General features: G+C 42.2%; 1 protein-coding gene across 6 annotated transcripts in view; it reads right to left on the bottom strand.

Moving 5' to 3' along the window:
* GON4L (gon-4 like) overlaps positions 1–24,311 on the bottom strand; it is a 105,878-nt gene that overhangs the window by 30,770 nt on the left and 50,797 nt on the right. For all 6 annotated transcript variants that reach the window (XM_066362234.1, XM_066362233.1, XM_066362236.1 and 3 more), the window contains 7 exons: positions 21,394–21,495; positions 10,144–10,184; positions 8,909–9,012; positions 6,535–6,733; positions 5,591–5,677; positions 4,474–4,642; positions 1,177–1,321 (listed from right to left, as the gene is read on the bottom strand). In XM_066362234.1, the coding sequence (XP_066218331.1) occupies positions 1,177–1,321; positions 4,474–4,642; positions 5,591–5,677; positions 6,535–6,733; positions 8,909–9,012; positions 10,144–10,184; positions 21,394–21,495 (847 nt within the window). The remainder of the gene's footprint in view (positions 1–1,176; positions 1,322–4,473; positions 4,643–5,590; positions 5,678–6,534; positions 6,734–8,908; positions 9,013–10,143; positions 10,185–21,393; positions 21,496–24,311) is intronic.

The raw sequence follows: 24,311 nt of genomic DNA, 5'->3' as shown, positions 1-24,311 counted from the left end.
ATCAGGAGTACACAATCAAGTATCCACTGTGCCACCACAGGTCAGGCTCAGAAGGCTGAGCTCCCAAGTTCAAAACTCAAGATTTTCAAAAGCTCTACAAAGATCCTTAGTGAAGACTCACAACAGAAAAACAACAAAGGGGTTAAAAGTGGCATTTTAGCTATCACAGGACCATTAAATATTGCTTTAAAAGACAATAATACAGCCTGGCCTGTGGTGGTACAGTTGAAGAACATCAAACCAGAACGCTGAGGTCACCTGCCTAAAACCCTGGGCTTGCCCCGTCCAGACACATACGACAAGCAATCAACGAACAACTCAAGAGAAGCAGCTATGAGTGTATACTTCTTGTTGTCTCCTCCCCCACTCTCTCCTCTCTGTAAAATCAATAAATAAAATCTTTAAAAAAAGACAATAATACACACACAACAAAAAAGAATGTTACAGCAAATAAACAATTTCAAGAAGATGTTATGTTAAAAATAAGCAAAACAAAATTGTATTTCAATTGCCAGAAATTATATGAGAAATTCAAAGAGAAAAATCATTATCTTGGTGTAGTTAGGATAGTGGCCAAAAAAATTTCTCTTTTGGAAAATTTCCTCTAATATTACATATTGCAAGATTGTTTTTTACAATAAATAAAAAAGACAAAATACAATTTGCCTGATCAGTGGTGGTGCAGTGGATGGAGCATTGAAGTGGGACACAGATCCTAGGTTTGAAACCCTAAGGTTGCCAGCTTGAGAGTGGGATCATAGACATGACTCCACAGTCACTGGCTTGAGCCCAAAGGTCACTGTTTTGAAACCCAAGGTTGCTCACTGGAGCTCCCAGTCAAGGCACATATGAGAAGCAATCAATGAACAACTAAGGTGCCTCAACTATGAGTTTATACTTCTCATCTCTCTCCCTGCCTGTCTCTCTCTCTCTTGTAAAATAAACAAAAAAACAATAAAAAATGTATGAGAAATGTGCATGTCATTCCTCAAAAAGAACAGTATTTGGCAATGCTAAAACAAGCACATTTTATAGAATACTATAGCCATCAACAGTGCTTTTATTCGTCTTTTGTGTCCATGCTTATACATGCCTTATTTTCCTTAAGCTCCTCAAGATAAAAGAACTAGATCTTCTTCTTAGGATCTTTTGTGCTCCCCCCCCATAAACCCTTACTTGTCCTCAGCCTTGGTGAATGAATTCTTATCCTGGGGATTCTTTGCTTTCAAAGAACACACTGGAAGTAGCTCTGGATACATGAAAACCTTGCTTGTGGCCAGGATCCAAGCCACTTGTTTTGGCAAACAGGGAAATTTACAGGCTGTAAGAAAAGAACAGTAAATGAAAGTCTATAAATTAAAGTCTATAACAAAGAGGGCTTCACAAAAGCTTCTGAATGTATTTTTGCATTCATAGTGAACTGCCCCTAGTATCTATTTTGATGCCTTCCCAACCCACACACCCTCCTCCTAAAAGTTTCCACAACTTTCTCAGGGAGTCCCATGTTATTAAAAGTTGACCTGTCTGACCAGGCGAGGGCGCAGTGGATAGAGCGTCAGACCGGGATGTGGAAGACCCAGGTTCGAGACCCCAAGGTCGCCAGATTGAGCGTGGGCTCATCTGGTTTGAGCAAAGCTCATCAGCTTGGACCCAACGTTGCTGGCTTGAGCAAGGGGTTACTCAGTCTGCTGAAGGCCCACAGTCAAGGCACATATGAGAAAGCAATCAATGAACAACTAAGGTGTTGCAACGAAAAACTGATGATTGATGCTTCTCGTCTCTATCCGTCCTATCTGTCTGTCCCTATCTATCCCTCTCTGACTCTCTCTCTGTCTCTGTAAAAAATATAAAATAAAAAAAAATTAAAAGTTGACTTTCGCTCTGGATGGACAGTTCAGTTAGAGCATCGTTCCAAAGCACTGAGGTTGCTGGTTCAATCCCTGGTCAGGGCACATACAGGAACAGATTGATATTCCTCTCTCCCTACCCTTACACTCTCTCTAAAATCAATAACATTTTTTTAAAAGTTGATTTTCATATTTTTTCTTATATAGAATATTTAACACACTAAGTACATTAACACAAAGTATCTAGTAATATCTGGTACACAGTGTATGCTCAAAATATTTTTACTTCATTCTTCCTTCAAATCCTTGCAAGATAAGTGACCTTTAACAATGCTTTCTTTCTCCCAGAATAAAATTCCAACTTCTTTAATTTCCCTCACAAATCTGGTACTTCAAATTTTATTTTATTTGATTCTTAGTTAACTTTAAGTTCTCCTAGATTTGACGCAGAGGACACAGGTTCGAACCCTGTGGTTGCCGGCTTGAATACGGGCTCATCTGGTTTGAGGGCGGGCTTACCAGCTTGAGCATGGGGTGGCTGGCTTGAGTGTAGGATCATAGACACAACCTCATGGTTGCGGCTTGAGCCCAAAATCACTGGCTTGAGCAAGGGGTCACTTGCTCTGCTGGAGCTCTCTCGCCCCCCGTCAAGGCACATATGCGAAAGCAAGCAATGAACAACCAACTAAGGTGCCACAATGAAGAATTGATACTTCTCATCTCTCTCCCTTACTGCCTGTCTGTCCCTCTCTCTGTCTCTAGCTCTCGCTAAACAAAAAAAAAAAAGTTCTCCCAGAAAAAAAAAAAAAAAAGTTCTCCCAGATTTCTTCTTGAGGTTGGGAATAGAAAAACATAAAGGGAACAAGATGATACAGTCTCATTCATTTCCTTCCTGCTGTCTAAGCCTCTTAAGTCCAGACACTTCTGCCCTTCTAGAGATAAGTTATATATATCCATACTTCTTCATAAATGTTTCTCTATCCCCAGAAGAAAAACACAGGATACTATATATGTAAGTTATTCCTATAGTGTGGAGTTAAATTAAATTTTCAGTACCAACATATAGTTAATAATGTAGTTTGAGATCAATATTTATGACCTAACACACATAAATTCAACTATATTCAACTTAACTATAAGAGTCAGGGATTTAAAATCAAATCCAGCCTGACCAGGCAGTGGCGCAGTGAATAGAGCCTCAGACTGGGATGTGGAGGACCCAGATTTGAGACTCCAAGGTCTCCAGCTTGAGCGCAGGATCATCTGGTTTGAGCAAAGCTCACCAGCTTGGACCCAAGGTCACTGGCTTGAGCAAGGGGTTACTCGGTCTGCTGTAGCCCCACGGTCAAGGCATATATGAGAAAGCAATCAATGAACAACTAAAGTGCCACAACGAAATCTGATGATTGATGATTCTCGTCTCTCTTCATTCCTGTCTGTCTGTCCCTATCTATCCCTCACTGTCTCTGTAAAAAAAAAAAAAAAAAAAAAAAAAAAAATTAAAATCAAATCCAAAGACAAACCCAAACCCAGAACAACCATGACTAATCTGCTAAACCAGAAAACAAATCAGAAGCAAATATTTGCAAAGTATATGACTGTCTAAGCACTATACTGTACACCTGAAACCAATACAAAATAATATTAAAAATAGCCCTGGCCGGTTGGCTCAGTGGTAGAGCGTCAGCCTGGCGTGCATGAGTCCCAGGTTCGATTCTCGGCCAGGGCACACAGGAGAAGCATCCATCTGCTTCTCTACCCCTCCCCCTCTCCTTCCTCTCTGTCTCTCTCTTCCCCTCCCGCAGCAAGGCTCCATTGGAGCAAAGTTGGCCCGGGCGCTGAGGATGGCTCTGTGGCCTCTGCCTCAGGTGCTAGAATTGCTCTGATTGCAACAGAGCAATGCCCCAGAGGGGCAGAGCGTCACCCTCTGGTGGGCATGCCGGGTGGATCCCGGTGGGGCGCATGCGGGAGTCTGTCTGACTGCCTCCCCGTTTCCAACTTCAAAAAAATACAAAAAAAATAAAATAAAATAAAAATTAAAAATAAATTATAATTGAAAAATAATAAAAAACTAATAATAAAGAAGCAAACATTTGGTTTAAGGGAACAGTAGGTATTTTCTCAAAAAATACTAAACTAATGCAAATTTCTTTAAATTACTAAATGGACAGCATGGACAACATCTTTAATCTATGCCTTGTCCCAAATCAACATTCATTCAAAATGAAGATACCATTACAACCGTTAAGGGAAATACAATGATCCTAATGAAGAACAGAGTAAAAACCTAAACCCAACCCACCTTCACCCCTTGACTTTCATTTTCCCCAGGTCCCAGTTTGTTTTGACCTCACTCCTAATGCTTACCCTCATATCTATTTAAGTTCAATTTTTAGCACAGTCCTACATCTCTATCCCTCACTACTCTGTCCTATGTACTGCTTCCATCCCTTACTTAAGCCCAAATATACCATGTAATTCTAGAACTTAATGAGTACAAAGAAGGATAAAAGAGAAGAAATTACAAATAACCTGTCTCTTCCATACCTAGGAAACTATCTATGGTATTAAGACCCTCACTTCTCATTGCAGGTAAAAACTTGGAGTGGACACATCTGTACCCTACCCGTCTTGACAGTTTTACGAGGACTCCAGTCAATGCTGACATGTGTGTTGAAGTCTTCAATGAGCTGCATGGCTCCTGTCAGATTACAGGGTTGGAACAAGGTCTGAAATTTGGGGTTGAACTGATGGTGAAGGGCAATGGAGCTTTGAGCAAAGGTTCCCAGCTCTTCCTGAGAAAACAGAACACAAAGGAGATTTAAGTTCCAGACTATTAATACCAATAGCCCTTAGTCTCAGCATGAAAAACTATCCTTCCAATTTTAGGGTAAAAACATGTAAAAATCATCCTAAAGTCTTTTACAAATAACATTACTTCATTAAAACTGCAAGTTAAAGCAATACTCTTTTTTTTTTTTAAGTGAGAGGAGAGGAGATAGTGAACTCCTGCATGTGGACCAACCAGGATCCATCAATCCCCAGCAACCCCCATCAACCTGATCTGGGGCTGATGTTTGAGTCAAATGAGCTATTCGCAGCACCTGGGGCTGCTGCTGAGACCAATCAAGGTATCCTCAGTACCTAGGGTCAATGCCCGAACCAATCAAGCCACTAGCTGCAATAGGGGAAAAGAGAATGGGTGGGGGAAAGCAGATGGTCACTTCTCATGTGTGCCTTGCCTGGGAATTGAACCTAGGACATCTGTATGCCAGGACGATGCTCTATTCACTGAGCCAACTGGTGAGGGCAACGCCATACTCTTAAGAAAACTGAATACAATCGCTTGACCTGTGGTGGCACAGTGGATAAAGCATTGACTTAGAACGCTGAGGTCACTAGTTCGAACCCCTAGGCTTGCCCAGTGAAGGCACATACAGGAAGCAACTACTCTTGAGTTGTACTTTCTGCTTCTCCCCTTCTCCATCCTCTTTCTCTCTCTTTCTCCCTAAATATAAATAAATAAAATCTAAAAAAACCCAAAACCTGAATATACTTCCTGTCTTTCATGGATACAGGTGATTTATATTCTCTCAGCAAACATAGGAAGCCATAGGAAGAGCTACCTTAAACATGCAGGAGAGAAGAAATTTAGATTATGATGGGTGATTATTTGTGAGAAATGACTTGCCAAGCTAACTGCACACTCCAGTATTTACAGTTAAGGATATTTAGAGCCTTACAAGAAATATCCTGGTAGTACTGGCCTCCGAGTTGAGATTGGGGTTGGAGGTGGAGAGAAGGTGAATTTGCGTCAAGAGCTGAACATGCTAGAGAGGGAAAGAAAATAGTACAGTGACATGTTATGATGTCATTTCAGGAACCTGGATGATCTTACCAAGATATCTCCAACTTTATCATACATCTTTTGCTTTCTGGAGAGACTATGAGAACAACACAATATCTTGGCATGAAGTTTGCAGATATGTTCCCCTTGTGCAAAATGACAGAACCAGAGGAAGTCTGACCTCAAATCAGAGAAACTGAGATTAGAAAGAAAAAACTACTCTGGCAATGAGGCTATTAAATTCAGAATGGATTACTAAGAATTCTTTGAAATCTGGCCCTGGCCGGTTGGCTCAGTGGTAGAGCGTCAGCCTGGCGTGCAGAAGTCCCAGGTTCAATTCCCGGCCAGGGCACACAGGAGAAGGGCCCATCTGCTTCTCCACCCCTCCCCCTCTCCTCCCTCTCTGTCTCTCTCTTCCCCTCCAGCAGCCGAGGCTCCATTGGAGCAGATGGCCCGGGCGCTGGGGATGGCTCTGTGGCCTCTGCCTCAGGAGCTGGAGTGGCTCTGGTCGCAACAGAGCGACGCCCCAGAGGGGCAGAGCATCACCCCCTGGTGGGCAGAGCGTCGCCCCCTGGTGGGCGTGCCGGGTGGATCCCGGTCGGGCGCATGCGGGAGTCTGTCTGACTGTCTCTCCCCGTTTCCAGCTTCAGAAAAATACAAAAATATACAAAAAAAAAAAAGAATTCTTTGAAATCTATAATTCTGAATATTAACAAGGTCCTTACATGCATTCTTCCTGAGCCACAATGATTCATTTCTGACTTTTAAAGAGCTGCTAACTTTGGTTTCAGGTCAAGGTATAGACTGTTCCAATCTTAACATTATGAAGAAGAGTCTTACCTGCTGCATCTGCTGCTGGAGTCTCTTCCTCTGTGCTGGATCTAAAATCAGAGTCTGAGGAACTTTATCACTCTGGGGCTTAACCCGCTCTACCTCCTGCTGCTGTTTGGCTGAAGATTTCTTCAACTTCAGTTGTTCAAGTAGTTCCTTCATTGTACGATGTTGTTCATTTAGCAAGTTGGCCAGTGGTTCCTCAAACCTATCTCCAACAGGGAGATAACTGAATTTGAACATTTCCATAGGTCCATAAAACATCCAATTCCTTCTAATGGTGAGCTGAGAGAGTCTAAATGACTTCTATCTACAAGTAATTCCTAAATCCCACTTAGCCAACAGGCAAGATTCCTAGCCTATCCAAATCTTTTCCCCAAGTTGTTAGCATAGATTCAAATAAGATGGTTCTGAATTGTCCTCCCTCCCCATTTTTCTACAGTCTTCTAATTAATATATAAATAAAGGGGAAATTAAACAAAAATCTAGGTGCACAGAAACATCTGGATAATAAAGCAGTCAAGGAGTTAACGGAAACTCATCATTCTAACATCATACTGATATTCAGATTAATCTGGGACTTGTTCTTAATGGTGATATAAAATCTTCTCAAATCATGGCATTTGTTCTCTAATTTACCCATAATTCCCATCTCAAATACAGCTTCTCCCATTCCACTCCCATCCATTTGGGCTGCTCTGCCTTCTTAAAAAGTCAAGGACCTTCAGGCATGAAGCAACAGAAGATCTACATGGCAGTTTAATCTGGTAAATATCACCCACCCCACCCTAGTGACCCCCTGAAACGCTGTCCAGGTGAGATGAACGGCTGCTAAAAACCCAGGGACCTCATAAATGGCCTGCCCACAGACTCAATGGCTCACAAACACTCTGAGCTCTAGCCCAGGGACAGCAACTCATTTCCAAACTGAAAAAGAAGCAGCAGCAGCCCAAGCAAATCAACTGAACACCAAAACGTAACTGAATTTGAACAAGGATTTTAAAGTAGCTATATAATCCCCAAATTTAAAATATTCATTTAGAGTTGATTAATGGAACTGAAATAAGTTTACAGGTCAAATCTGATTTTAATTAAGTTCGCAGGAAGAATGGTTCTATTCTGCTAGACCAGAATGTTGTCCTATGAACTATGACTTGAAGTTAAGTTGGTTATATAATAGACTCTTAGAAATCTTGAAAATGTCCTTTAAAAAAGTAAATATGTGAGGTGATAAAAGTGTTAATTAAATCAATGGGGGGGAATCCTTTCACAATCTATATATCAAACCATTACATTTTATCTTACAACTCTGTCAATTATACCTCCATAAAGCTAAAAGGGGAAATCCTGAAATATTTGTTGACAGTGACTAATATATATTTCTGGCTTTTATACATTGGTTAGTATACCTTGTCTTTTCCACTAAATTTCAACTTTCCTGAAAGTCTAACTTTCAAGGGATCCCAAGTTCTCTATTCAGTAAAAACACAAGACTGCTTTGTTCTACCCATGGCATAAACCACACCCTGACCTCTGTGTTTACTCATAGTGGATAACAATAAAGTCAAGATAGATTATGCAAACTCATTGCAAAAATAGGGGAAAAAATTAAATCCTCTAAAAAATAGGAGAAAAAATTAAAGCCTCTACTTTTTAATTTTTTTTCCTTGTCCTTTTTATTTGCGGTTTTAAAAAACAATTAAATTAGAATACAAATATTAGAAAACAGCCGCCCTCAGCTGCCAGTGCAGATGGAGGGGGGCCGAACTGCACAACTGAGTTTATACAGTAAAACTGAATTTGCCCTCGACCAGATTTATGTTCTTTTCATCTTTAGACCTGAAAAGATATTGCTTCCTAACTAGTAGAGTTCTGTTTATACAAAAGAAAATTATACTAGGATGGGGGGGGGGGGAAGCCTCTACTTTTTGAGTGAAACAATAGAAGTGCCAATTTTATATGAAGAGGGCAGTACATGTAATTCAAACACTAGGGAATTACTGGAGGTGCTCCACATTTGCTCAATTAATGCCTAACAAACTTTCATTAACATTTACCAATTGATAAAGGCAAATGAGGAGAACAAAAGGGACATGGTAGATAAGATCATTTGCGGTAATTTTTGTGGCTGGCCACAGTGAGTCCTACATACCTCTCCAGCACCACTCACCTGGAGAGGTTGCTATGGATGCCAGCTACTGTTTTTTCTCCCTTCCCAAACAGGCACAGCTTGGCCTACAGCTGCACTGCCCCATAATAGGGAGAATTATTTACCTGACACCTAACACCCCCACTAGGGATGGGAAATTAACTGAAATTTCTGAACACCTTTTCTGACATAACATTTTCTCCACTGTAAGTTTCAAGGCTCTGACTGGCCTACCGTAGGGCCTGAGGAGTATTAAAGTTAGGCCGAGGCTCAACCACACGTTCCTCCTCCTCTGGGCCGTCGTCTTCCATGTTGGGGAATCCCATCTCATCTTGGAACTGAAGAAAAGGAAAAGGAGGGTTTCTTAAGGAAAGGGCATGTGTAAGTCACCGCAGCAGTAGGAAGAGAAAGTTAACTCTACAGTTTACAGAACTTTACTAATGCTGGCACCTAGAAGAGTTTGCATCAAAATCTTTTTCTCAAAAAAAAAAAATTAAAAAAAAATATTTTTCTCATTTTAGGGCTCCCACAGTCCTGCACATGGGGAAAAAAAATCACTCAACTGGTCAACTTATAATGCTAAAAACAAAGTAGGGATAACTTACAAAGAACATAAGTATCTTTCAAGAGACAGCTTACGAAAAATGCAACTATCTGTACTCAGAATAATCTAAAACTACTATAGTTTGCAATCTTCAAGGATGCACAAAACAATAGCTGGGGAGGCCATTCAAAGTTTGCAAGGAAAATTTACTAAGAATTATCTATATATCTACATATGAATAACCAAAGTTTATTAGTTAGCAAAATTCTCCTGCCACTATCTTCTCTCCTGGAGGGACTAAAAGGGGAATTAGCTTGGTCCAAACAACCTTCAGGAGACAGGGGCCCTGGAACCAAAAGATAGTCTGCTGTAGCCTGACCAGGCGGTGGTGCAGTGGATAGAGCATCGTACTGGGATGCGGAAGACCCAGGTTCGAGACCCCGAGGTCACCAGCTTGAGCGCGGGCTCATCTGGCTTGAGCAAAAGCTCACCAGCTTGAGCCCAAGGTCGCTGGCTCGAGCAAGGGATTATTCAGTCTGCTTTAGGTCAAGGCACATATGAGAAAGCAATCAATGAACAACTAAGGCAGCGGTTCTCAACCTGTGGGTCGCGACCCCGGCGGGGGTCGAATGACCAAAACACAGATGGCTTTAGGAGACCCCTGTGTTTTGGTCGACCCCTGTGTTTTGGTCGTTTGACCCCCGCCGGGGTCACGACCCACAGGTTGAGAACCGCTGAACTAAGGGGTTGCAATGTGCAACGAAAAACTAATGACTGATGCTTCTCATCTCTCTCCGTTCCTGTCTGTCCCTGTATATCCCTCTCTCTGACTTTCTCTCTGTCTCTGAAAAAGAAAAAAAAAAAGATAGCCTGCTGGAGAATCCACTTTATCATGCAGAATTCTTACTCAGGGATTATTACTCACAGTTTCAAACAACTCTTCCATCAGTCCATTCACTTCCTTTTCTGCAAAAAAATCAAACAGTATGTTGTTGGCACAAGTTAGTTTCAGGGGGAATTCCAAGAAGATGATGTATATTTATTTCAGCAAGGCTTTTAACATAATCCTCATATATCTAACATTCACTCATTAAAAAACATTTACATGCCTGACCAGGCGGTGGCACAGTGGATAGAGCGTCGGACTGGGATGCAGAGGACCCAGGTTCGAGACCCCAAGGTCGCCACCTTGAGCGTTGGCTCATATGGTTTGAGCAAGAGCCCACCAGCTTGAACCCAATGTCACTGGCTCCAGCAAGGGGTTGCTCGGTCTGCTGGAGGCCCACGGTCAAGGCACATATGAGAGAGCAATCAATGAACAGCTATGGTGCTGCAACGCGCAATGAAAAACTAATGATTGATGCTTCTCATCTCTCTCGTTCCTGTCTGTCCCTGTCTATTCCTCTCTCTGACTCACTCTCTGTCTCTGTAAAAAATAAATTAATTAATTTAAAAAAATCCCAACAACCATTTACTGGGCCTGGTTGGCTCAGTGGTAGAGTGTCAGCCTGGTGTGCAGGAGTCCCGGGTTCGATTCTCGGCCAGGGCACACAGGAGAGGCGCCCATCTGCTTCTCCACCCCTCCCCCTCTCCTTCCTCTCTATCTCTCTTCCCCTCCCGCAGTTGAGGCTCCATTGGAGCCAAGTTGGCCCGGGCGCTGAGGATGCCTCTATGGCTTCTGCTTCAGGCGCTAGAATGGCTCTGGTTGCAACAGAGCAACACCCCAGATGGGCAGAGCATCGCCCCCTGGTGCGCATGCCGGTGGGATCCCAGTCGGGCACATGCAGGAGTCTGTCTGACTGCCTCCCTGTTTCCAACTTCAGAAAAATACAAAAAACAAACAAACAAAAAAGAACACATTTACTGGTCTGACCTGTGGTGGTGCAGTGGATAAAGCATCGACCTGGAATGCTGAGGTCACTGGTTCGAAACCCTGGGTTTGCCCAGTCAAGGCACATATGAGAAGCAACTATGAGTTCATGATTCCCACCAGTCCCCCTTGCCTCTCTTTCTCCTCTCTCTAAAATCAATAAATAAAATCTTAAAAAAAATATTTACTGAACACCAACTATGCCTCAATCACATTTCTAGATACTTGGAATACACAACAGAACTAAATAGTCTTTACTTTGTTGAAGCTTAAAATTCTAGTGGGATGGCATATATAAAATGTGAGCTAGATGATTTTTTTAAAAATTAAAAAAATATATATTTTTTTGCATTTTTCCGAAGCTGGAAACGGGGAGGCAGTCAAACAGACTCCCGCATATGCCTGACTGGGATCCACCTGGCACGCCCTCAGGGGGCATCACTCTGTTGCAACCAGAGCCATCCCAGCGCCTGAGGCAGAGGCCACAGAGCCATCCCCAGCGTCCGGGCCATCTTTGCTCCAATGGAGCCCTGGCTGCGGGAGGGGAAGAGAGAGACAGAGAGGAAGGAGAGGGGGAGGGGTGGAGCAGCAGATGGGCGCTTCTCCTGTGTGCCCTGGCCGGAAATCGAACCCAGGACTCCTGCACGCCAGGCTGATGCTCTACCACTGAGCCAACCGGCCAGGGCCTGAGCTAGATGAATTTTACAATAAGATAAATTTATAGTTTGTTGATCTATCCAATTGAATGGAATCAAGAGAGCAGTCTCTAGTAGTGTGTCATAGGACTTTATCTTTGCACTGGAACTACTCAACAACTCTCTATGACCTAGAAGACCCAGAAAACAGTTTTCAAAATGATATAAAGTTGGATGGGGTTGCCTGTCCAATTGATGACAGATTCAAAATTCTGTTTTTCTCAAATTAATTAGATATATCATAATGAGAATAATTTAGAGTTTCAGATGTAGGACTTTTTTTTTTTAAGTGAAAGGAGGAGAGATAGAGAGACAGACTCTTGCATAAGCCCCAACCAGGATCCACCTGGTAACTGCCATCTGGGGGCCATGCTCCCAACTGAGCAATTTTTTATCTCCTGAGGTGGAGGCTCCACGGAGGCATTCTCAGTGCCTGAGCCGACTGCTTGAATCAACTGAACAATGGCTGAGGTAGGGGAAGAGAGATAAAGAGAGAAAGGAGGCCCTGGCCAGTTGGCTCAGCGGTAGAGCGTCGGCCTAGCATGCGGAGGACCCGGGTTCGATTCCCGGCCAGGGCACACAGGAGAAGCGCCCATTTGCTTCTCCACCCCTCCGTCGCGCTTTCCTCTCTGTCTCTCTCTTCCCCTCCCGCAGCCAAGGCTCCATTGGAGCAAAGATGGCCTGGGAGCTGGGGATGGCTCTGTGGCCTCTGCCTCAGGCGCTAGAGTGGCTCTGGTCGCAACATGGCGATGCCCAGGATGGGCAGAGCATTGCCCCCTGGTGGGCAGAGCGTCGCCCCATGGTGGGCGTGCCGGGTGGATCCCGGTCGGGCACATGCGGGAGTCTGTCTGACTGTCTCTCCTTGTTTCCAGCTTCAGAAAAATGAAAGAAAAAAAAAAGAGAGAGAGAAAGGGAAAGGAGAGGAGGAGGGGCAGGGGGAAGGAGGGGAAGCAGATGGTCGCCTCTCCTGTGTACCCTGACTAGGAATCAAACCTGAGAGTTCCACACACCAGATTGGCACTCTAATGCTGAGACAACTGGCCAGGGCCACAATTAGGTTTCTTTTGTTTTTGCTTTTTTATTACAGAGACAGAGAAAGAGAGTCAGAGAGAGGGATAGATAGGGACAGACAGGAATGGAGAGAGATGAGAAGCATCAATCACTAGTTTTTCATTGTGACACCTTAGTTGTTCACTGATTGCTTTCTCGTATATGCCTTGACCGTGGGCCTTCAGCAGACGGAGTAACCCCTTGCTCGAACCAGCTGGGTCCAAGCTGGTGAGCTTTGCTCAAACCAGATGAGCCTGCATTCAAGCAGGCGACCTTGGAGTCTCGAACCTAGGTCCTCCACATCCCAGTCTGACACGCTATCCACTGCGCGACCACCTGGTCAGGCCACATTTAGGATTCTAAAAAATCAGTTTCTTCTTTTTTCAAGCGACAGGAGAGGAGACAAACTCCCATAGATGCTCCAACCAGGATCAACTCAGCAACCCCTGTCTGGGGCCAAAGCTCAGACTAACCAAGCTATCTTCAGTGCCAGGGGTGATGCTTGGACCAATCGAGCCACTGGCTGCAGGAGGGGAACAGAGAAAGGGGAGAGGGAGGGAAAGATAAGCAGATGGTCGCTTCTCATGTGTGCCATGACTGGGGATTGAACCTGGGACATCCTCACGCTGGACCAATGCTCTATCCACGGAGCAAACTGGCCAGGTTCTTAAAAAAATAAATAAAATAACTGGCCTGACTAGGCGGTGGTGCAGTGGATAGAGCGTCGGACTGGGAGGCAGAAGGACCCAGGTTTGAGACCCCGAGGTCGTCAGCTTGAGTGCGAGCTCACGTGGCTTGAGCAAAAAAAAAGCTCACCAGCTTGGACCCAAGGTCACTGGCTCAAGCAAGGGGTTACTCGGTCTGCTGAAGACTCATGGTCAAGGCACATATGAGAAAGCAATCAATGAACAACTAAGGCACCGCAACGAAAAACTGATAATTGGTGCTTCTCATCTCTCTCCATTTCTGTCTTTCTGTCCCTATCTATTACTCTCTGACTCTCTCTCTGTTCCTGTAAAAAATAAATAAATAAATAAATAAAATTAATTAAAAATATCACTTTAAGTGCACAAAAAGGTAACATTGTTGAAACCTATTAATCTGAAAAAGATTTAAATATTTGGTTGACCTTAAGTTCAATATGACACAGCTGCTCTAAAATACTGTACATATCCAGGAAGGCAAGCATATCACTGGACCAGAGCAGAGTCTCAGACCATGTCTAGAGAGCTGTGATCATTTCTATAAATGCCCTTCTAAAAGGACATTAAAAGTCCAAATGTTAGGGAGAACATGGAACAACTGGAACTCTAATGAGAACAGAAAGTAGAAAGCCACTTGTTAAAAGGTCTGACAAGTTGTTTTTTTTTTACAGAGACAGAGTCAGAGAGAGGGATAGATAGGGACAGACAGAAACGGAGAGAGATGAGAAGCATCAATCATCAGTTTTTTGTGCGACACCTTAGTTGTTCATTGATTGCTTTCTCATATGTGCCTTGACTGTGGGCCTTTAGCAGACTGAATAACCCCTTGCTTGAGCCAGTGACCTTGGGGCCAAGCTGGTGAGCTTTGCTCAAACCAGAAGAGCCTGCGTCAAAGCTGGCGACCTCGGGGTCTCAAACCTGGGTCCTCGGCATCCCAGTCTGACGCTCCATCCATTGCGCCACCGCCTTGTCAGGCCAGTTATTTTATTTATTTTTTTAAAATTTATTCATTTTAGAGAGGAGAGGGAGAGAGAGAGAGAGAGAGAGAGAGGGAGAGAGAGGGAGAGAGAGAGAGAGAGAGAGGAAACAGAGAGAGAGAAGGGGGGGAGGAGCTGAAAGCATCAACTCCCATATGTGCCTTGGCCAGGCAAGCCCAGGGTTTCGAACCAGTGACCTCAGCATTTCCAGGTCGACGCTTTATCCACTGAGCCACCACAGGTCAGGCCCAGGCCAGTTATTTTTAAACTAAGCATACATCTACCCCATGACCAATGATTCCTCTCCTAGATAGTTGACTCAAGAGAACATTTGCCCACGAAGGCTTGAAAAAAACGTGCAGAGCAGCTTTATCCAACATGGTAAAAAATCAGAATGTGCGCATCTCGGTCATGAAGTGGCCTCCTGTGGTCTCCTCTGCAAATGGGCTCCAAGGCTTAGAACTCTAGTCCCAGCCACCTGTGATCATGGGCTGGTGCCCACAGGGCGCAGCCACTGAACTTTCCACCAGCCTACATTCAGCAATATGACAGCCATCCCTCTAGTGGCTTGCTTGTGGCCACGCAAGACTACATGGCACTGCCTGAGTTCCACTTGCAGTAACAGCTCCTGGGGCAGTGCCGAGTACCCCAAGGGAAGCCACCCCCACTATCCTTGGTCTCCTCAAGGCCGACCCAGGTCACTGGTGGTGAGCTTCTATTTTGGGAAGTCTACTCTCCCACTCATGGCTACAGTGCTTGAGTCCCCGGAACACCTGGAAGCTCCTCAGGCCTCCAGCAGCACAATCACCTGTGACTTGGCTTGAGAAGCCACGAGAAAGCAGCTTAGCAGCCAGCCTGGTAAAGCCAATGCCAGGGTCCCAATATTGTTTTAAAAATGTTTTCATTCATTTTTTTTTGGAGTGGGGGGGAGGTAGGGGGGAAGAGAGAGAGAAAGAGTGAGAGAAAGGAGCACCAACTCATTGTTCTACTGAGCTGTTCCACTTAGTTGTACATCTACTGGTTGCTTCTTATATATGCCCTGACTAGGGATTGAACCTGTGACCTCAGCATGCCAGGACAACACACTATCCACTGAGCTACCTGCCAGAGCCCCAATCTTGAGCGGCCACCAAAGCCTCAAAAGGTGTTAGGCTCTTTTGAACCACTCTCCCCAATCCTCCTTCTCCTCCCCACCCCACTGCATAGACTAGATAGGCTGCAGCAAGGAAAACCAGTTGGGACTTTTATATAAAAACAGAAAACAAAAACAAAAAAAATAAGTTGAGACTGCCCAATTTTTTTTCTTAAGTGAGAAGCGGGGAGGCAGAGAGACAGACTCCTGCATTCGCATATACCCGACTGACAGAGATCTACCTAGCAAGCCCCCTATGGGGTGATGCTCTGCCCATCTTGGGCTGTTGCTTGGCAACCAAGTTACTTTACTTTAGTACCAGAGGCGAAGCCATGGAGCCATTCTCAGCACCCGGGCCCAACTTGCTCCAACTGCGCCGTGGCTGTAGGAGAGTAAAAGAGAGAGAGAGAGAGAAGAGAGAAGGAGAGGGATAGAGAAGGAGAGGGGTGGAGAAGCAGATGGTCGTTTCTCCTTTGAGCCCTGACCAGAAATCAAACCTGGGACATCCACATGCTGAGTGGACACTCTACCACTGAGCAAAATGGCCAGGGCCCCAATTTTTAAAAAACTGATTTTAGAGAGACAAATTGAGAGAGGAAGGAAAGAAGGAAGGGAAGGAGGGTGAGTAAGGAGGGAGAGAAAGGAGGGAAAGAAAGGAGGGGGAGAGGAGAGAAAAAGAGAGAGAGAGAGAGCGCGCATTCATTTGTTATTCCACCTAGTTGTGCATTCACTGGTCAATTCTCCTAGGTACACTGACCGGATATCGAACCTGCAACCTTGGTGTTTCAGAACAACACTCTGACTGAGCTAACCAGCCAGGGCCAAGAGAGCTCCACTTTTCTTTTCCCCCATTGATTTGAGAGAGAGAAAGAGAGAGAAATGTATCGACTCATTATTTCACTCAATTTTCCCATTTAGCTGTGTACTCATTGGTTGCTTCCCATCTGTGCCCTGACCAAGGGTCAAACCCACAACCTCTGGTGTGCTGGGTTGATGATGCTTTATCTACTGAGCTACATGGCCAGGGTCAAGAGCCCCACTCTTTACTATCCAAACCACAAGCGAAACTTCCTGACACCCCTTAACCATGTGCCTTGCACTAAGAAATAAATGTCAAGCAGCCAGAAAAAAAAAAAAGATGGTAAAAAATCAGAAAAAGCCCAAATGTCCATCAATACCTGGGGACAGTTACGCAAATGGAATTCTCCACAGTAATAAAAGGGAACAAGCCTGACCAGGCAGTGGCGCAGTGGATAGAGTGTCAGACTGGGACATGGAGGACCCAGGTTCAAAACCCCAAGGTAGCCAGCTTAAGCATGGGCTTATCTGGTTTGAGCAAGGTTTCCCAGCTTGAGTCCAAGGTCCCTGGCTTGAGCAAGGGGTCACTTTGTCTGCTTGTAGCCCCCTGGTCAAGGCACATATGAGAAAGCAATCAATGAACAACTAAGGTGCCGCAACAAAGAATTGATGCTTCTCATCTCTCTCCCTTCCTGTCTGTCTGTTCCTATCTGTCCCTCTCTCTGTCTCCGTCACCAAAAATAAATAAATAAATAAATAAATAAATAAATAAATAAATGGAACAAATTGATGATACAAACAAAATGAACGAATATCAAAAATATGCTGAGTGAAAAAGCCTTATATATATATAACAGAGCACATACTACATGATTCTATTTATATGAAGTCATGAAACAGGCAAATCTAATGAGACTGAAAAAAAATCAGAAGTGGTTTCCACCAGGGGAATGGTATAGAGATTCATTGGAAGGGGCATGAGAAAACTTTATGGCGTGACAATTCTATAATTCTGATAGAGGTTTGGGTTACACACAGGTAATAAGCATGTCAAAACTTACTGAATGGCACACTTAAGACCGGTGTAATAAAATAGAAAATATAAACAAATATTGAGCTCTAATTCATGATGTGCGTGCTGAAATGTTTAGAAGTCAAGTGTATCCTGACATCTACAATTCACTCCAATGCATCAAAAAATACCCCCAGTACCCTGGCCAGTTAGCTCAGTAGGTTAAGAGCATTTCCCCCAAACAACAGGTTGCAAGTTCAATCCCTGGTCAGGGCACACATGGGAAACAGTCAATGAGTGCACAAATAAGTGGAACAAAAAAATGAATCTTCCCTTCCCCTACCCCTCTCTCCATCCCTCTCTGTGTCTCTCTGAAAATAAAAAAAAATTAAGTCCTGGCTAGATAGCTCAGTTGCTTGGGACATCATCCTAGAGCACAGAGGCTGCTGGTTCGATTCTCTGGTCCGGGCACATTCAGGAGCAGCTCAATGTTCTTGTCTCTCTCTCCTTCCCTCTCTCAAAAAACCAAAACAAAAAAACCTCACATGGATTCACAGATAGACAGATGGATACCTAAGTGATAAAGCTAATACATATATTAAAAGTTAATTACAAGTCTTTCAATGTTTCTATGTTTGAAAAGTTTCATAATAAAATGTAATGAGGGAGAGACCTTTTAAAAAGTAACGGGTAAAATCCAGAGAAGTTAACTTGGTAGTGAGAGGTCAGGAAACTATGGCATTCAGATAACTAAAGAATTTTAGTATATTGACCTAGGAAAGAAAGAACTTCGGGGAAAAAACCTCTTTTGCTATGTACGCTTGGGAATAAATTATACTTTTTTAGCAATATAGAACAAACAGGGGAATATAAAAGGTAGATTTAGGTTGAATAAGAAAAACGTTAATTGAGGAGGACACACTTCTGCAGAATTGATAAGCTCTCTGACAGTGGAAGGATCAAAATAGAGACTAAAAGGTCACATCAGAGGAGCTGTAAATAAGTGGGAGAAATATATATGACCACATAAAGCTTTCCAACTCTATAATTCTTTTTTTAAAGATTTTATTTATTGATTTTACAGAGAAAGGAGAGAGCAGGGGAGTGAGAAGTATCAACCCATAGTTGCTTCACTTCAGTTGTTCATTGCTTGCTTGTTATAGGTGCCTTGAGCAGGCAAACCCAGGGTTTTGAACTGGCAGTCTCAGTGTTCCAGGTCAATGGTCTCCACTGCACCAACACAGGCTAAGCTCTCTTCTTTTTTATTTAAAAATTTGTCTACTCTTTATTTAAAAATTTTTGTCGTCCAGGTAAGATTAAGTCCTTTATAGAGATAATTAAAGACTAAAACATCTGACCTAAGAGGACAAAGGTTAGAACAAAATTAAAATTCTTTCTCAGTTTTTACTTATGATCACAGAATTCTTTGACTAGAAAGGATGACTCTTCACTCAGGCATTCCAAAAAAGTTCAATTATCTGATGAGAAAATATTGCTAGGACCGTGCAAAACATGGGCTCTATGCTAATAAACAATACAAAATCCGTAAGTTCACATTCTAGGGGAGAAGACAGACTAAGTAAACCAGCGATAAGAGTGATGAGTATTAAAAAGGACATCTAAAGTGGTATGGAGTACATAGCAAGAAGATAGCTACTAATTGAGGAGGAACTCCCAGAGAAATTGTATAGGGTGGGGCAAAAGTAGGTTTAGTTGTTTGTATGAAAAATAATACAGTAATTAATAAATAATACAATAAACTTTTTTCACATACTAACAACGGTAAACCTACTTTTGCCCCACTGCCCCACCTGAGAGTAACCGATAAAAAGAGAAGGCAGCCTGACCAGGCGGTGGCGCAGTGGATAGAGCGTCGGACTGGGATGCAGAGGACCCAGGTTTGAGACCCTGACGTCGCCAGCTTGGACGCAGGCTCATCTGGTTTGAGCAAAAAGCTCACCAGCTTGGACCCAAGGTCGCTGGCTCGAGCAAGGGCTTACTCGGTCTGCTGAAGGCCTGTGGTCAAGGCACATATGAGAAAGCAGTCAATGAACAACTAAGGTGTCGCAATGCACAACGAAAAACTAATGATTGATGCTTCTCGTCTTTCTCCGTTCCTGTCTGTCTGTCCCTATCTATCCCTCTCTCTGACTCTCTCTCTGTCTCTGTAAAAAAAGAGAGAGAAAAAAAAAAAAGAGAGAAGGCAAGTGCATTTCAGGCTGAGAGCTGAACTGAAATGAGATCTATTTTTCTGCTTCAAGCAGAAAATATTTCAGTGCCAGCATATGACACTGTGGACCACTCGCTCCTTGAAAGACTGCCCTTTGTTTCTGATACTAAACTTCCTTGTTTATTCTTAGACCCTTCTTCATAGTTTTCTCAAAGCCTAAAGCCTAAAGCCTTTCATTCTATACTTTCTCTTTGATTCCTGGCACTGTGCTTTTAGTGCTTCCTCTAACCTTAATGACCATAACATACCAGAATAAATGAAAGAACTTCATTAAGGAAAAAGCATTCTAATCTTAAAAACAAAATGAAAGATGAAATAAAACAACACAACAGAAGATAAGTCCTAAAGGATTGTGTTTACATAATTCTCTTTGGACAAAAGATTGCATTATTTTGGTGTATAAAAAACACGTTGGGTGCTTAAAAGCCTTCTCCACAACCTGGTCAAAAGCCAACAACTTAATGCGTGCACTCAATAAAAATCAACATTTTCTGAAATATGTTTTCCATCACTAGCCAGTGAAGTAATTTTTTAAACAAATGACTCAAGCCAAGTGATTTGTTTTTCATGCCTCCGATTTTGCTCTATTTATATTAAACTGGTATTTAATCAAAATGATTATTTTTAAAATCCAAATAAATTTCTATCGATTTCCAGCTTAAAAGTTTGAGCACTCCTTTTCTGATAGATCAAAACTCAAATTCAAGGTCTGACCACTCTTTTCCTTTCCTACTATCATTCACGCACACAACCATACCAAACTATTTACTATATATTTACGAAACATGCTTATTGTTGTTTCACAATTCTGCTATTTGCAGATGGTCTTAATATTTGTAATATCCCTTCTCCGCTACCATTAACCAAAATTTTTCTATTCCTCCTTCAAAACTATGATAAAACATCTCATCTTGAGAATTCTTTCCTAAATCCTCCCACTCTAACTTCATACCATACAATAGATTACACTCTCTTTTAGGCCACTAGAATACTTTATACAAACCTATCATAGGCTCTGGCTGTTTCACTCAGTGGTGGAGCACTGATCTGGTGTGGGGATGTCCCAGGTTCGATTCCCGGTCAGGGCACACAGAAGAAATGACTATCTGCTGCTCCACCCCTCCTACTCCCCATTCTCTCTTTTTCTACCACAGCCATAGCTTGATTAGTTCAAGTGCACTGGCCCTGGGTGCTGAGGATAGCTCCGTGGAGCCTCCATCTCAGGTACTTGAGATACTCGGTTACAAGCATGGTCCCAGATAGGCAGAGCACTGGCCCCAGACAGGGGTTGTTGGGTGGATCCTGGTCAAGGCGCATGCAGGAGTCTGTCTCTCTACCCTCCTCTCACTTGAAAAAGAAGAAGAAAAAACCTATCATAGTACCTATCACCTTGTATTATAACTTATTCTGTTTATACTCCCTACTAAGCTGCTATCCTATAAGACACAGGTCATGTCTTACTCATTTTGGTATCCTAAGTACAAGCCCTGCCAAATACTGGACTCAATACATGACTGTGGGATGTATAAATGAATGACTGGTAGGCTTTTTGAATGTATGCCTACATCTAAAGAATTATAGAAATTGGTAAGGGAAGCTTAAATGTTTTAACTTGAATGGACTGCATACTTCACCCTCAAATAGCTACAAGTAAACAAATGTAGATGGGGCAAAGACAAGAGCACGACTCATAGTAAACAGACTCACTGGTGATTCTGACTGCCCGGTCGGTGCGGAAATCCTCTGTGTCCGGCTCATCCCGGTCTTCTAGGAAATTATATTCTGGATCATCATCATCATCTGCTTCATCTAAAAAAGAAATGTTTCAGACACTTATTCCCAACTCTGAACTCTTATCTCTAGCAAAAATTGAAGATATTCAACACTATAAGAATGTTACATTAAAATACATTTATTCCTAAGTTTTAAAATAGTAATTCATTTTTTCCCTCTGTACTTTTGCATAGATCATTTCCCACAGCAGACTCATCTCACCTATTCTCACCAATAAGCCAAATTCCTTCCCTCCTCCAATATTTAATCTCTCAAAATGCAGCAAAGGCCAGAAAACTTAAACATATAATTTATCTTAATAATTTCACTTTGAGTACTTCATCTTAGGAAAATAATATTTTTGTAAAACTATACAAAAGCATATATGTAACATTCTATAAATGTTCAAAACATACCTGAAAAAAAACCACACAATATAATATACACCAGTGGTAGTCAACCTGGTCCCTACCGCTCACTAGTAGGCGTTCCAGCTTTCATGGTGGGCGGTAGCGGAGCAACCAAAGTATAAATAAAAAGATAGATTTAACTATAGTAAGTTGTTTATAAAGATTTATTCTGCCAAATTTAGTGAAAATCCAACATAAAGTACTTGGTAAGTAATTATTATTATATGTTTTAACTTGCTATAACTCTGCTCTATAAATTTTATAAAGTAAAGTTACTTCCCTACTTTATAAATCACCATTAACAGAGATACAAAAGTGGGCAGTAGGTATAAAAAGGTTGACTACCCCTGATATACACATAATTATCACTAAGTACTATATATAAAAAAAAAATCCCTATAATAGGACTCTAAAATAACTAAAAATATAGGTATAAAAAATAAGTATTTGTTACGTTAGGGCAAAAAAAGATTGTTTTTCTCCCTCATAATTTTCTCTAATGTTGATACTATCATGTGTTCTTATTGCTAAATAAAATTTGTAAAGGAGTCATTGAATTATGGAATTGTTATATTAATGTAATATTTTCCTTGTCAACTATAGTTCACGGCTGTGCAAGAAAACTTCCTGCAATGATGGAAATGTTCTACAAATGTACTGTATAGTAACAGTAGCCACTAGCCACGTACAGCAACTGAGAACTTGAAATGTGGCCACTGACTGGCTGCAGGTGGCGCAGTGGATAGAGCAGCCTGCAACGCTGAGGTTGCCAGTTTGAAACCCTGGGCTTGCCTGGTCAGGGCACAAACAACAAGCAATGAGCAACTAAAGTGAAGCAACTATGAATTACTTATCAGTCCTTGATCCCTCCCTCTTGTCCCTCTCACTGTAAAATCAATAAAATCTTAAAAAAAAAAAAAGTGGCCAGTATTACCTAGGAAGTGAATTTTTTTTTTAATTTTTATTTTTTTTTTTTTTACAGAGATAGAGAGTGAGTCAGAGAGAGGGATAGACAGAGACAGACAGGAACAGAGAAAGATGAGAAGCATCAATCATTAGTTTTTCATTGCGTGTTGTAACACCTTAGTTGTTCATTGACTGCTTTCTCATATGTGCCTTGACTGCGGGCCTTCAGCAGACCGAGTAACCCCTTGCTGGAGCCAGTGACCTTGGGTTCAAGCTGGTGGGCTTTTCCTCAAACCAGATGAGCCCGCACTCAAGCTGGCGACCTCGGGGTCTCGAACCTGGGTCCTTTGCATCCCAGTCCAACGCTCTATCCACTGCGCCACCGCCTGGTCAGGCGGAAGTGAATTTTTACAAAAGAAATCTACCAAATGAGAAAACTAAATTCTTTACTACTATATAGCTATTAAACAAGAAAGGAAGATGTCTATGCATTACACAGAAAAAGGTCTAAATTTACATTAAGTGAAAGAAGCAAGCTGCAGACACAGAACAATATGTATGGTACGATTCCTACCATAAAAAAATAATTCTAAAATATCCTTATTTTAGATAAATATGTGCTTGATTGAATACACAGAAAATATCTAAAAAGTATTAACAAATACTAAAGAATAGAACTTTTACTTTTTACTTAGTAACCTTCCATGTCCAAATTTTTCATGATAAATGTCTTTCATTAAAAATAAAAACATTCCCTGACTTGTGGTGGTGCAGTACATAAAGCATTGATCTAAATAAAATGCTGAAGTTGCCAGTTTTAAACCCTGGACTCGCCCAGTCCATATACGAGAAACAACTGCTTCTCACTCCCTCCTTTCAAAAAATCAATAAATAAAACCTTTTAAATAATAAATAAATAAAAATAAAAATATATGCCCGGACGAGTGTTGGCGCAGTGGATAAAGTGTTGACCTGGGACACTGAGGTCCTAGGTTCAAGTCCCAAGATCACTGGCTTGAGCATGAGATCATAGACATGAGTCCAAGGTCATTGGTTTGAGCAAGGGGTTCACTCACTCTGCTGTAGCCTCCCAGTCAGGGCACATAAGAGAAAGCAGTCAATGAACAACTAAGGCAGTGGTTCTCAAACTTTTTGAAGTCGGGGTGCATTTAAAATCCTATAAATAATTGTAGGTGCACTGTATACAAATTTCTGAGAAATATGTTATAATAATTAAGTCAAATATTAAAGAAAAAAACATAAAGTCCAAGTGTGCTTTTATGGTAATTAAACAAAATAAATACGATAAAATTAAATTTATTTTGACATTAAAAACTTTTTTTTTTTTTTGCAGATACAGAGAGAGGGATAGACAGGGACAGACAGACAGGAAAGGAGAGATGAGAAGCATCAATCATTAGTTTTTTGTTGTGCACTGCGACACCTTAGTTGTTCATTGATTGCTTTCCCATATGTGCCTTGACCGCAGACCTTCAGCAGACCGAGTAACCCCTTGCTCGAGCCAGTGACCTTGGG

The sequence above is a fragment of the Saccopteryx leptura genome, chromosome 2 (assembly GCF_036850995.1).
Source record: "Saccopteryx leptura isolate mSacLep1 chromosome 2, mSacLep1_pri_phased_curated, whole genome shotgun sequence".
In the NCBI taxonomy this organism is placed as follows: Eukaryota; Metazoa; Chordata; class Mammalia; order Chiroptera; family Emballonuridae; genus Saccopteryx; species Saccopteryx leptura.
The sequence above is the reverse complement of the archived record's forward strand: the minus strand, read 5'-3'. Positions and strand labels throughout refer to the sequence as shown.